At 43.1% G+C, this 14,325-nt stretch overlaps 2 protein-coding genes across 6 annotated transcripts in view; one reads left to right on the forward strand and one right to left on the reverse strand.

The window, feature by feature from the left end:
• The window catches only part of Smg7 (SMG7 nonsense mediated mRNA decay factor), a 63,935-nt gene extending 52,526 nt beyond the window's left edge, over positions 1-11,409 (forward strand). For 4 of the 5 annotated variants that reach the window (XM_059280943.1, XM_059280946.1, XM_059280945.1 and 1 more), the window contains 10 exons: positions 33-321; positions 2,852-2,996; positions 3,398-3,780; positions 4,691-5,062; positions 5,733-5,882; positions 7,708-7,788; positions 8,200-8,359; positions 9,010-9,180; positions 9,282-9,427; positions 10,029-11,409. In XM_059280943.1, the coding sequence (XP_059136926.1) occupies positions 33-321; positions 2,852-2,996; positions 3,398-3,780; positions 4,691-5,062; positions 5,733-5,882; positions 7,708-7,788; positions 8,200-8,359; positions 9,010-9,180; positions 9,282-9,427; positions 10,029-10,142 (2,011 nt within the window). In that variant the 3' untranslated portion in view covers positions 10,143-11,409. The remainder of the gene's footprint in view (positions 1-32; positions 322-2,851; positions 2,997-3,397; positions 3,781-4,690; positions 5,063-5,732; positions 5,883-7,707; positions 7,789-8,199; positions 8,360-9,009; positions 9,181-9,281; positions 9,428-10,028) is intronic. The other variant, XM_059280947.1, reaches the window with a different exon arrangement.
• A 1,545-nt stretch (positions 11,410-12,954) lies between these two features.
• Positions 12,955-14,325, reverse strand: part of Ncf2 (neutrophil cytosolic factor 2) — a 32,049-nt gene continuing 30,678 nt past the window's right edge. The window contains exon 15 of the mRNA XM_059280647.1: positions 12,955-13,910. Coding sequence (XP_059136630.1) covers positions 13,798-13,910 — 113 coding nt within the window. The 3' untranslated portion in view covers positions 12,955-13,797. The remainder of the gene's footprint in view (positions 13,911-14,325) is intronic.

Here is a 14,325-nt window from a genome sequence, read left to right on the forward strand (position 1 = left end):
TTTCATGTATGAATTTATTCTTGCTTTTTTAGGCTGATTCAGTGTGAAAACGAGGTAGGGAAATTGTTATTTATCACAGAAATTCCAGAATTAATACTAGAAGACCCCAGTGAAGCCAAAGAGAACCTCATCCTGCAAGAAACATCTGTGATAGAGTCACTGGCTACCGATGGCAGCCCAGGGCTGAAGTCAGTGCTGTCTACGGGCCGAAGTCCAAGCAACAGCTGTGACACGGTAGAGAAACCGGTGGTCACCTTCAGAGAGAACATCAAGCCACGAGAAGTGAACAGAGACCAAGGAAGAAGCTTTCCTCCCAAAGAGGTGAGATGGGGCTGGAGCAAAGGAGTGACTAACTAAGGGTGATGGACAACAGCAAGGAGGGCTGAGACCAAGAGATGACCGTAGGAAGGGTCCAGGGACAGGAAAGCAGAGTGTGGCAGTGCAGGGCAGCTGGGTTTGAACCGGAAAGCAGGTAGAGGAAGGCTTACGCAAATGGCGGGCTGTCTCCTTTTGTTCCTAAAAACCGGTACTTTGGCTGTTTGGAAGTTTAAGTGCATTCTTTGACTGCATAGGAAGGTGTGTACAGAGCAATGGTGGATGGTTAATTTATCAGTTTGAGGGAGTTCCTGAGTCCATGAAGTTCTTGTTAAGTGCTTCACACAGGATTGTATTTTTCTTTGGAAAGTATAATTAGCACTTACTAATCTTTCAGAAGAGTTTTCAGGTTTCATAGCATCCAGTAAAATCAGATTTATTACAGCTTTTATAGTTTTTGTTGTTGTCTCCCCCACCCCCCACCTGTGCCCCGTAAGCGTTGCTGTGCAGGCTGGGTGGAGTGGTGTACACATCTTCAAACCCAGTACTCAAGAGGCAGAGGCAGGTGGGTCTTTGAGGTAGGGACCAGCCTAATCTAAATACTAAGTTCCAAGCTAGCCAGGGCTACATAGGTTCACTATCTCCAAAACAAAAAGATTCACTATACAAAGTAAAACTTAACTTTTTTGAAGAAAACTGAAGCACCTTTACTTGGTATTATACCTGTTTGAGCCAGTGGTGTTGTGTGGAATAATATCCTGGCTCAAAACATTGGTAAAGCAAGAACTCAAGTCTTGCTGAGAAAAACACTTCCCAGCTATTGTGTAACCTTTTTATATACCTTCCCAAAGAGATACTGGTACTAAAGGCTCTTGACTGTTGTATGACCACCGTTAATGTTTTGATGACTACTTAAGTAGCTATGTGATTTATTAGTTCATTATGAGAAATGTAGATGGTTGCTTGAGGAACCTCATATTGCAGAAGGGTACTTACAAGTAAGAATACTTGCCCAATAGAATTGGGGGTGTGTGACAAAATGTGGTTCCTTTTTTAATGTTTTGTGAGCACACTTGTGTGTGTTTGCAGGTTTTGCTGGTATACACATGTGTACATATCTGAAGGTGAGAGACCAGCTGCAGTTGTCGTCCTCAAAAAGGCCATCTGCCTCCTTTGAGACAGGGTCTCTCGTTGACCTAGAGCTCACAGTTAGGCTAGACTAGCTAGCAAGTGAGCCTTCCACCTGATGGGATTGTAAGTGCATACCCCCACACCTGGCATGTTTGTGTGGGTTTAGAGATTGAATTCTGGTTCTCATGTTTGCCGGCATTCTACTGACTGACCCAATCTCCAAGCCACATACATATATAGGGAATGACCTGAACAGTGGGTACGAAGGAAAGGCAAAGAAACAACAAAATCCCATCAAGTTAATTAGACCTGTGTTTGGGGACTAGGTCCAGCGTCTTCTATCTGTCCTCTGTAATGGCCTCCCATTAAGACCCATGCTGATAATAAGATCTCCTCTTCTGTCCTCCATCCATCTCAGATCTACCAGTAGATAACAAAATATGTCTGGCATACAGGCATAGCAAGGACATGCCTGTAATCCCAGCACTTAGAGGACAGGCAGGAGGATTGCTACAAGTTTGAGGCCAGTCTGAACTATATAACAAGTTCTAAGCTAGCCAAGGCTAAGCAGACCTTCTCAACAATACAAAACAACAACAAAAATTTGGCATGCATAATATTATCAACTCTTTTTCTCTTAACTACTGCCTATTTTCTTTCTTTTTTGTTTTGGTTGGTTGGTTGGTTGGTTGGTTGGTTGGTTGGTTTTGTTGTTGTTTTGAGACAGGGTTTCTCTATGTAGCCCTGGGTGTCCTAGATCTCACTCTGTAGACCAGGCTGGCCTCAAACTCAGAGATCTACCTGCCTCTGCCTCCCAAGTGCTGGGATTAAAGGCATGCACCACCACTACCACCACCACCACCACCACCACCATACATGCTATTTCCTAATTGGATTGATGTTTAAGAACGTTGGGCTTGTTCTTTGCTCCTCTAAGTATTTTCACACATGTTTAAAGAGCCTTGAGCAAGTGCTACCTAGTTGAAATTAAACTGAGAGCCATAGTATGTCACCTATGCGATAATAGCTTAATTAAATCCACAGTTTAGCATGAAGAGCCCTAGGTCCCTTACCAGACATATGATCGTAGGCAAGTCTTTTAACCTTTTGGCATGAGGTATCGCACCTGTACAACAAATGGTTTGTATGTTCCTTTTCCTTATTTAGTTTTTCTGTGGTTATGTGAAAGCAAAATAATCCTACTAGTAAATCTAAGCCTTTGTTTCTTTTACCAGTAATTTATTTTGATTTTCCTGTATTGAACTTAGATGAGTTTAAGTTTCTTCAGCATACCTTGGACATAATGAGGTTTTAAATATTTTCTTAGAGTAGGTGTTTTGTTTTGTTTTTTCCTAACACGTGGGAACTAGGTTTTTATAGTTAGTTTTGCTTCTGTTGATTATAGGTAAAAGCCCAGACGGAACTAAGAAAGACTCCAGTGTCTGAGGCCAGGAAAACACCTGTCACTCAAACTCCAAGTCAGGCGAATAATTCTCAGTTCATCCCCATTCATCACCCTGGAGCCTTCCCTCCTCTTCCCAGCCGACCAGGTAGGTCCACATTCTGTACCTAATTCATCTGTAGGGAGTTTTCTGTTCACTTGGATGCTCTGTACCCTTAGGGTTATGTTACTAAGCTATAATTTATAGGAGAAAGAAGTTTAAGTTCTCTAATTCTTGTTGAGCCATTTTTTTTATATAGTTCATATATAAGTGCCAGTTTGTTACTATGAAGGAATTGTTATCATTCAACATGAGAACCATCTTTAGAATTGTCTGATTAATGTGTAGAGGAAAAGTAGCTAATAGTCTGTATTTCTTAACATCGTGTTAAAGACATGCATGGTTAATTGTTGCTTTTATAATGTGTTAGAAACACCCTCCCCTCAAATTTTGCCCCTTTCTTTTGTTAAGTTTCTTTAGAACTAAAGCTGTGTTCTTCTGTTTTGAAGGGTTCCCGCCCCCAACATATGTTATCCCCCCTCCTGTGGCATTTTCTATGGGCTCAGGTTACACCTTCCCAGCTGGTGTTTCTGTCCCAGGGACCTTTCTTCAGTCTACAGCTCACTCTCCAGCAGGAAACCAGGTGCAAGCTGGGAAACAGTCCCACATTCCTTACAGCCAGCAACGGCCCTCTGGACCAGGGCCAATGAACCAGGGACCTCAACAGTCACAGCCACCTTCCCAGCCACCCCTTCCTTCTTTACCAGCCCAGCCAACAGCACAGTCTGCAAGTCAGTTGCAGGTTCAAGCTCTAGCTCAGCAACAGCAATCCCCTACAAAAGTCATATCAGCTCTGGGGAAAAGCCCACCTCACCACTCTGGATTCCAGCAGGTAGGCAACAGTTGTGTGTACTGCCAGCTAGAATAGTGAGAAATATGAGATACTCAGTGTTTGACCATTTTACAAATGCTAGTTAAGTTTTGACATTGTTCCTGCTTAGACTTCCAGTGAGTGTCATAATGCAAAAGTATTCTTTGTGTTGTTAGGAAGTTTAAATGTTTGCTGTCTTACTTTATTTGTAAAGGATGGTGTTTTAGATCTTCACTATCATTTTCCCATGCTTCTCAGTTGCTCGTTTTATTGAAGATTTTCTGTAAATCTCACTTTCTTAATGTGAATGTGTGCGCGTTATAGGTGTGTGGGTAGGTGCATATGCATGTGTGTTTGGTGCTTTAATGTGGAAGCTGGAGGGCAGCCATAGTGTCATCCTTAAAAATGCCCTCCACCTCCTTTGAGATAGGGTCTCTCATTTGTGGAGCTTACCAATTAGGATAGACTAGCTGGCCCTAGGTCTTCCCGTAACCTCTCTCCAGCACGGAGGTTATAAGCATGCCATCATGACCAGCATCTTTGCATGGGTTCTGGGAACAACTCAGGTTCTTGCTTCAGGACCAACTTTGTCGTCCTCCCCACCCCTACCCCTACCCCATAATAACTCTTACTTGAAGGAAATAGAATTGTAATCTTAAGGTGATGGTAAGATGACTGTGACGCCAGTCTTGAATGTCATGTCCTTACAGCACATGAACACGAAGGGTGAAGCCCATCCTGTCTCACGTACACATTCATTGAACTTCTTAATAATTGAATTGAACAAGGTCCTTAAGGAGTAAGGCAACTGCATTTTTGTCTAGAATCTTGGTTATAAAATCCCACAAACTCACTCTCTGAATCTTGAGTATTAACTATCAGTAAGATTGCAGTTTCTCTTCGACTTGTTGACAGGCACCTCTTTTTTTAGTATCAACAGGCAGATGCCTCCAAACAGCTCTGGAATCCCCCTCAGGTTCAAGGCCCACTAGGGAAAATCATGCCTGTGAAACAGCCCTACTACCTTCAGACCCAGGACCCTATAAAACTGTTTGAGCCGTCATCACAGCCTCCTGTAATACAGCAGCAGCCGCTAGAGAAAAAAATGAAGCCTTTCCCCATGGAGCCATATAACCACAGTCCCTCAGAAGTCAAGGTCCCAGAGTTCTACTGGGATTCTTCCTACAGCGTGACTGATAACAGAGCAGTAATGGCACAGCAACCAAATATGGACCGCAGGAGCAAACGGTCACCAGGAGTCTTCCGTCCAGAGCAGGACCCTGTGCCCAGGATGCCATTTGAGGTGGGTGTGCTTTCCCGTCTCCAGATTCCATGAAGTAGGCCTGGGGTTGCAGAGCTTTAGAATTTCTCAACTAGACAGTTGAGATTGACATATTAAAAATGTTAAAGTTTGTGAGAAATGGACATTATAAAGACTACGTATAGTATAGGACTTGGCCTCTTCAAAATCACCCGTGTTTAGTTTAGGGAACTGAAGAGTTGAATAGTTATTATTGAACTGTACTGGTATGGCAGAAAAATAATCCAGTGGCATCATGGTAGAGAATTGAGAAGAGCTTCTTAGTTGGGTTGAGTCATCTAAGTTTAAAATAGGTTTCAAGGAGATTTAAACCAATTACTTTCTTAAGTGGAACAGAGTCAGTCCTCTCCTTGCCCTTGTTATTCAGGAGCAACAGGGTTAACTTGGAAAGGGCTGCTTTCTGTGTTAGTTGACTGCCTAGCTGCATTAACATTACGTCCTGCTCTAGTACTTGACTCTTCATGACTTGGTCTCCCTTCTCTATTGGCTGTGTCGCTTTACATTTGTATTTCAGCCTTTTCCTCTGTGTGTGACATCACAATTAATTGCGTCTCTATCCTTGGCATTAGTTGTGGTATCCAACTAATCATGCTTCTGTTCTTATGTGCTTTTGTCCCTAATTGCATCTCACAGTGATCCTTTTTGTCACTAGGACCCCAAGAGCTCCCCTCTGCTTCCTCCGGACCTGTTAAAGAGTCTGGCTGCCTTGGAGGAAGAGGAAGAGCTGATCTTTTCTAACCCTCCTGATCTTTACCCAGCTCTGCTGGGTCCTCTCGCCTCTCTTCCTGGACGAAGCCTCTTTGTATGTATTTGACATTAACTCTGCTTCTTGCTCTAACCACAGCTTCTTTTCTAAGGCTTCTATAATACTTGGTATGGTCAGCTCTTCATTCTGGGGCTTTCCTCTTTGTGGGAATATCAAGTTATTTCCGTAGTGCCTGACATTAACCTGATAATGTGTGTAGTAGAGCACAACCAGTGGTGGTGACTCCAGCCCCCTGAATGAGTCCTAGCCCAGACACGTGTCAGCCAGAGTGTCTTGTACTGGTCTGCCTCTACTCTGTGTGATCCTGGCAGACTAACTCCCTTTCAGGTAGTACATACCCCTGAACTCAGATGTCGTGTGTTGTTAATACATTAGTTAAGGACATGGAGTTTTGTTTTTTAATTCTCAAGTGTATTCTAAATATTAAAGGAAATACATTCCGCATTTTATAACTGATTAATGACTCTTTCTTGTTTGGCTCACTGACCCATAAAAAGAGCCCTGATCTAAATTCTGAGTTGGAATTGTGAAACAGAATGGATAAAACTGAAGAAACTCTCTGGAAATGGTTAGAGCACTATAAATGAGTGGCTAAGAATGTAAATAATTAGGATAGTATAGAGTAAAACGCAAGAATTGGTTCTAGAATCCAGCCTGCAGAGTGTCATTCTTTATGCTCACTAGTATTTACATCATATTTTAACTGAGGGCATGGGGTATAAATATAGGAAGTAAGGTGTGCATCTTGAAACCTCCCCCACATTCTCTACATCATAATACAACATACAAAGATTTTGACGGTTTTTTCCCCCTAGTTTTTTCTCTCCCATAAATAGAGAGCAATAAAATACTTAGAGGATTAAAATGTATTGATCATAGAATCAGGAGAAATAAAAATAGCTTTGTGATAGTAGCTGCCATCCCTGGGACTTGAGCTTGCCTGGGCAAGTGGTACTAAAGGCTTCCCAGGGCGTAGAGTACAGGAGCTGCAGCAGCACAGGAGCCGCAGGGCACAGGAGCCGCAGGAGCAACCCAGCTGCTCTGTTGCCACACAGGTGCACCTGTCTTGTGCCTGTGGCTGGTGTAGTTGGAGACTGCAGGTGGTACCTGTGTGTCCGCTGGCCTTGTCCGTGAACTCTCCTTATTCCTGACCTCTACCACTGATGGGAAAACAAGTGGGGCCTTGAAATGGTTCTCCCTTTTTTTTGAATGTTTAAAAAAACAACAGTGGAAAGCAGTTAGCCTTCTTGTACTTGGTTGATAATGTAATGTGTGAAAATGCTTTATATGTAATGGGTGTTGAGCACATTATTAAACTGCTGTCTAATAACAGGAAGCATTAGAGAGACCCAGCTTTCTCTCCCTTTCCCCCAATAACCTTCTTAGGGCCACTAAATAGAAACTCAACTTAGTAGTTAATGTGTATCATAAGTACAGCTGCTTAGGAAGCATGAAAACAAAGCCAGCTATCAAAATGGATTTGAAAGGCCTTTTAAAGTCATTAATATTTTAACATTTTAGGGAGTAGAACATGCCAGCATAATTCATCATCTTTTCGGTAAGGGAATCCTGAGGGTCATACCTAAAAAACATTCCTAGTTCTGCCGCATCGCTGCACTGGACCAGATAAACCCAGGAAAGAAGGTCTGACTTCTGGCACTTAGCTGGTGTCGTGGTGTTGACAGATGTGCATATAACCTTTTCTAAATCTTAAACTGAACACATGGAACTGACAGACACGTGCTTAAGTGGTAGTCTTTTACTGTGAAAGCATAAGTAAGAGTCTTTTCCTGTGGTAGTCTTTTTACTTTAAAATGGAAGGAATCACTGGTTTTTGTTTTGTTTTTTTCTGGAACTGAAGAAATCCTTATTGGAGAAGCCTTCAGAACTCATGTCACATTCATCTTCTTTCCTGTCCCTCACTGGATTCTCTGTCAATCAGGTAAGTGAGGTGAAGAATCTTGCTTTATGTTTTTATTATAGATTGCTTATTTTCTTCTTTTCAGTATAGTATTCTTTTCTGAATCTTGATTTTACCTCCTTTGTCTCTGATTAGGGCAGACTAGTGACCTATATTTTATGAGTTTGAGCCTTTTAACCTCTCACACTGAATTTCTTAGAGTTTGGTTCTTCGGTCAAAGTAAATGACCCTCTTTTTTATTTTTGGCCTCAGAAGGTTTACGTAGACAGCAGACTACAGAGTGAAAGAAAGGCCAAAGGGCAAACAAAAGTGAAAGACGTTAGTCTGGGGGACTTGTTTACCAAACAAGCTTTAGTCTGCTGAGCATCTGTGGATGCAGCACAGACTCTCTTTTTAATCTCTCTTTCTGGATTATTAACTTACATCTTTCAGGAACGATATCCAAACAGCAGTATGTTCAATGAAGTATATGGAAAAAACCTGACAACCAGCTCCAAGGCAGAACTGAACCCCTCAGTTGCCTCACAGGAAACATCACTGTACTCCCTTTTTGAAGGGACCCCTTGGTCTCCATCACTTCCTGCCAGTTCAGGTATCAACTAGTGCTTAAATTATAAAATTTGCCTTTTCTTCTGATCTATATTGACTAAAAATTAGTTTCTATAATTAGACGGTTTTGTTATTACCATATTTGTTCTTTCTCTGTTAACAATGTTTTGGAGATTTTTTTTTATATTATGTGGGAGCATTTGTCTGCATGTTTATGTGCCACATATGTGCAAGGCCAGAAGAGGGTGTGGGGTTTTGATGGTGGGTGCTGGAAATCAAACCCGAGTTCCCAGTGCTTTTAACTGCCAAAATGTCCCCTTTTGTTTCAATTTCTTAAAGTCTAATTTATATAATTCTTAAGATCAAAATATTCTGATTCTGATGTCCAAAAGTTGAAATAGGTCAGAACTGCATGTGTGATGAATTTGTCTACAGTTTAGTTTTGTTTTGTTTTGTTTTATGGTTTGTTAGTGTTTTTTGTTTTTTCAGGGTGGAGAATGTGCCTTGGATATGTGCAATCTGACACATTAGTGATCTGACAGATTGCCCCATGGCCTTATCTGGTCTTTTCTCTAACGTCTTGTTATAGTGCTTTCAGTCACATTTTGATGACCACATCTGATGGAAACATTAGTTCTTCGTTTAGTGTGTGAAATACCTAGTTGTGTCCTTACGTTGTTAATTCTTTACCAGATCATTCAACACCAGCCAGCCAGTCCCCTCATTCCTCTAACCCAAGCAGCCTGCCCAGTTCTCCTCCAACACATAACCATCATTCTGCTCCGTTCTCTAACTTTGGACCCATTGGGACTCCAGATAACAGGGATAGGCGGCCTGCAGATCGGTGGAAAACTGATAAACCAGGTAGATCCACATTACTTTATCTACCAGGCAAAGGTAGTTTGGAGTTTGATATTTGCCATTGATTAAAACAGTTTGAATTCTTACCCATTTTCATCTCTTAGCCATGGGTGGTTTTGGCGTTGATTATCTCTCAGCAACATCATCATCTGAGAGCAGTTGGCATCAGGCTAGCACTCCAAGTGGCACCTGGACAGGCCACGGCCCCTCCATGGAGGATTCCTCTGCTGTCCTCATGGAAAGCCTAAAGGTGAGTGGATTTGAGGAGCAGGGGGCACAAGGCTCGGACTGCAAAAGTGTCTGCTTTCACCCATGAGACTGAGAAGACCCTAGGGGTTAACTCTGTGTAGTATCAGGGTGTCGGAAATGGTAAAGGGGTTAGTTTCATCCTTACGTGTTAAAATTCTGCTTTATATTGGTGTGTCTGATTTCAGCCTTATTTGACCAATTAAGAGTATATAATTTTAAATGTCTTGTTTGCCTAAAACTTTTACAATAAGCTTACTCTGTCATGCCATATGAATTTTAGTTAAACAAAAATTCAAAAACAAAAAACAAACTTAAAACACAATTTCAGCTGGGCATACTGGTACATGCTATAATCACAGAATGGTTTGAGTAAGAGGAATAATCTTTCCAGGCCAGTCTAGGGTTAAAAAACTGTAATTTCACTCTTGGAAGTTGTAGAATAGTCTTAGGAACAAGTCTCATGGTGACTTTTTCTTAGAGCTGAGTTGCTTGGGATTTAGAGGACATGTTTGCCTTTACAGCTGGCTAGGATTTCAAACAAATCCCTGTCAGACAACCATGACATATGACCTCTGCTGACAACTTTCTGGGCTATTTTTCAGTCCATCTGGTCCAGTTCCATGATGCATCCTGGACCCTCCGCTCTGGAGCAGTTGTTAATGCAGCAGAAGCAGAAACAGCAGCGAGGACAAGGTGCCATGAACCCTCCACACTGAGGCCACAGTAGCAACCCAGGGAATGAAGGCTCCATAAACCATGGCATGTTGGGTTTGCAGGACTGGCCCACACAGTCCCTGCAGGTGGCAGCCCTCTTGTCTGTTTCTTGCTGTCGAGAGGGTGTAAGTGTTCCACCAGCCCGCTGAGTGTGCACGAAATGTTCGCAGTGCAACAAAAAGAAAAAACCATCAGGAATTCTCGTTCCCCCGGGGCTTCCCGGAGGGAGAGAGGAGCTGCTGTTTGTCTCACTCAGTTACTGATAGCACGCCTCTCACCTTCTCCACCGCGCATGTCCCCAACACGTGGGAAGTGGAAGCTGAGAAGGGAAGGCAGATGGGAGAAGCCAATAGGAACTTCTCAGTCCTTTTTTCCTCTTTGGGGAATAAAATAGGAATCCATTATGAGTGCTTTGCTGACTGAGAATGTAGTTGAAATTATTCTTAAACATCTTTTATTATTACTCTCAGTAGCAAACTATCACACTGAATTCTTCCATACACAGGTGTACTTGTAGTCAGTGTGGAGCAAAGACAGTCCCGTGTGCTGCTCCTGTGAGAGGTCGGTGGTGACGGCACAGGGAACTGACCTCTTAAGCTGTGGGAGTGTTCCATAAGGGAGAATACAGGCCTCCTAGAAGGTTCTGCTAGGCCTTCCTCCAGCCTGGGAACTCCAGCAGGAGATGATGCCCTTCACTCTGTAGGTGCTCGAGCCCCCATCGAGGATGCAGTGTGGCTGGTGCTGCTGGGCTAGACCAGCAGGTGGCTGCTGAAAGATTTCAATTAATGTTTCGGATTCCTACACTTTTGCAGTAGCATAGCAAGCAGTCTCACAGAAGGCAGGCTAGTCCATTCATAGCCTGGAACACATTTTAGTAAGTGGATGCTTTCAGTGTGGTTATGTTTGGTTAAGTTGGTTTTGTGTCCCCATCCTGCTCACCAGCCTCTTGCACCAGTCTCCACCCCTTTAGCCATATGCTGTATCCTAGTCATTGTTTGATCCCCACCGTGTACAACATCTCGCCAGGAAGCAGCAGCGTGGGGCCAGCAATAGGGCCCCAGAGGTGGTCTGAAGAGGAAGGAAGCAGTCAGTAGTGCCTGCATCGCTACAGAGGAGCCGGCCTCTGCCCAGTCGCAGGCTCCCAGCCTTCACCTCAAGAGCAGAATTGAAGGCAACAGGGACAAATGCACGCTGTGCAGAGAAGAAAACACAACGAACGCCACTTTGGAAAGGGCGAAAGAAAGGAATAAACTCTTTATTTGATATTTATTGGGAGGAAAGAGGACTGAAGATGTTCTGTGTAGGAACAGAAGGACAGCATTTCTGTTAGTCATTTCCTGGAAAAGTAATATTTTAAGGGGAAATTATGGAAACAATCTAAATGTCCAATTGCTGTGCTAGGGTAGGAATTATTTTCTGGGAGATAGGTGTATGTGCACGTGTGTGTGTGTGTGTGTGTGTGTGTGTGTGTGTGTGCGCGCGCGCGCGCGCGCGCGCATGTGTGGATGTGCGTCCATGTCCACACCTGGCCATCTACTCTCCCAGAGGGCAAGGGCTGAGTGTGGGAGCTAGATGGACCTTACTTGTAGAGCAAAGCACATCCAGGAGCCCGGGTGTCACAGGATCTGGGTGGCCCCGGCAATGAGAAGGGGTGAGGTATTGCTCATTGCTCTTCAGAAAGAGTGCTTGGAGCCCGAGGCTTACACTATTGCTCTTTTAGTTTGACATGGTATTTGGGTTTTCTTGGTTTTGTTTTGTTTTTGAAAGGTCTGGAAGTGAAACCCCCCACTCAATGGCAAATGAAACCCTCTGTGCTGCTCCAGTCCCCCCATGTGTCCACCTTTGTCCTCTTCCCTGTTCTTCCTGCTCACCCGGTTTGTGTATGTAAGCTCTGCATTCAGACAGCTGCAACATTCCGATGTTGGAAATGTCACTGATTCTTGCACCTTAGACCAGCCAACAGGTTTACCAGCTCCCTCCCAGTAGTACCCACTTCCCATCTACAGCCCCAGTCTGCATGAGAATTTGGTGTTTGGAATGTTTTATGACTCTCAGCTGGGTTCCTCGCCTTGCCATCCTCACTGTGGGGTAATGAGGAAGAGGAGGAGAATCTTCATCTGGTTTTATGTAATAAACTTTCCTTTGTGTTTTGTTTTGATTTGATTTTTTTTTTTTCTCCTGTCTGTCTGTGCAAGATCTGCAGCTGCTGAAATCAGCTTTGCCTTTAATTAAACCGTGTTCTCTCCAACCAGATCTGTGTATGGAGTGTTTATTCTCCCTTAAAGGATACAGAAGTGAAAACACAGCTTAGAACTTTACTCACCCACCTGCAGGAACAGAGATGGTCACAACTGGGTAGGCTTTGGGGTTAATTTTGCTTTTCTTAGCATTCCAGTGAATTGTTCTGGAAAATGATAGAAATAGACTGCCACGATTCTTTAGTAGAGTGGCTTCTGTAAAGGCAGGAACCATTTATTTTGTAGCTTATCAGGAGGTAATTCAGTTTATCATCTGGCCTTTAAACCTCACTGACTGATTAACACCAACACCGATAACTGTTAGGCTCGGGGTGGTCTCTCTTTCAGTTTGTCCAAAGTTTCCAAAGGCAACTTCAGCAGTGTGCTAGGGCTCAGAGCTGACACTGACTAGCCTCTCACCTGGATTGTGATTCCTTGTAAAACTCACTGCCATTCCCAGCACTCGATCTCTGAGTTTGAAGCCAGCCTAGTCTACAGAGCGAGTTCCAGGACAGCCAAGGCTACACAGAAACCCTGTCTTGGAAAACACCCTCCCCCCCCCACCCCGAAAAAAAACCAAAAACCTTCATTTCCTACCTACTTTTCACTTGCACCTACAAACTTGAAAAACAGTTCGCAAAACCATATGGCAGGGCAGTAAGGTTCCAAGGTCTAGTGCTCAGCGATCCCTGTCCCCAGGTAACCTGAAGGACCACCAAAATGGCATGAGTTTTTTCATGTGGGTTAGTCTTGAATAATACATGTAAAGCAGCAGAATGTCTCTCTTAATGGGCTGCAGGCTGCCTCCTGAACACAGCTTTTCATCACTCAAGTACTGGTGGCATATGTTCACTCTTAAACTCTCAATAATAGATGTCCATCTGACAAGGCATGAGGAGCTACCATTCTAAGAGTTTAATTCTTGGGACTGAATGTTCATGGGTACCTGATTCTGCCTAGCTTCTCTTTAATGAAACCTAAGCTTGTTTTTTAATGAGTTAACTATGTGTGTGCTTTCTGAATTACAAGTAAATTTGCTTTAAGCTTCTGGAACCCAAATTCTTAAGGTACAGGGAGAATATTCCCACTCAGCTTTTGGGCCTGGACACTGGGTGTCCTGCTCTATTTTCATAACAAAGGTATACCCATTGACATCCTGCTACAGGAATTCTCATTAAGTCCACAGCTAGGGAGCCAGCACCCAAAGAAGACCCCTTCATTCCCCTTCCAGAAATTCATCTCCCCCTTCTCATCTACAAGGAAATCATCCAAATTCTCCTATTACTGTGTGACGGGTTCAATTTGGATAGGGAAATGTTAGAGAACATTTCCAAATGTGTCTGTATAGCGCACAGCAGAGATGGGCAAGTCTTGAAAAAGCAGCACTTCTTTGCTTGAGCGTCATAGATTGTGGAGCATCCTAGACTTCTCCAGGAGTGCCTTCCAGCTTCTTGGCTGCACGTTCTTCAACAAAAGCTTTAGGAAAAATGCCAACTTTGCCTTTACACTCCCCTTCCAGCCATTCTTCATTCACTGATAAAAAGCAAAGTATACATTGATTACTAAAACCATGTAGGAAAAACTGCACCATCATGGGTGGTCAGCACTTACACCTAGTCATCTTCCCCTGTTCCCATTTGTGGCAACAGAAAAATACTGGGAAGTAATTTGAGGTTAAAGTGAGCATACAGTCTTCTGAGATTCTGTTGTAGCTATGATAAACAGAGTAAAATGTAGGGTGAATTACCATAAATATACACAGACTGAACATGAATCCCCAGTTGATTTTTTTTTTTTTTTTTTTTTTAAGAAACCATCTTACCTAAGCTTTGCTGGAATTCATTTTGATCACATGAAAGGGCATGCTATTAAATGCCATAGTGAGTGATTAACACCTTAAAAGTTGGAGCTAGTTGGGTTTAGTACATTTGTGAAAATAAACATGATA

This window comes from Peromyscus eremicus, chromosome 15, assembly GCF_949786415.1.
Source record: "Peromyscus eremicus chromosome 15, PerEre_H2_v1, whole genome shotgun sequence".
Taxonomy (NCBI): domain Eukaryota; kingdom Metazoa; phylum Chordata; class Mammalia; order Rodentia; family Cricetidae; genus Peromyscus; species Peromyscus eremicus.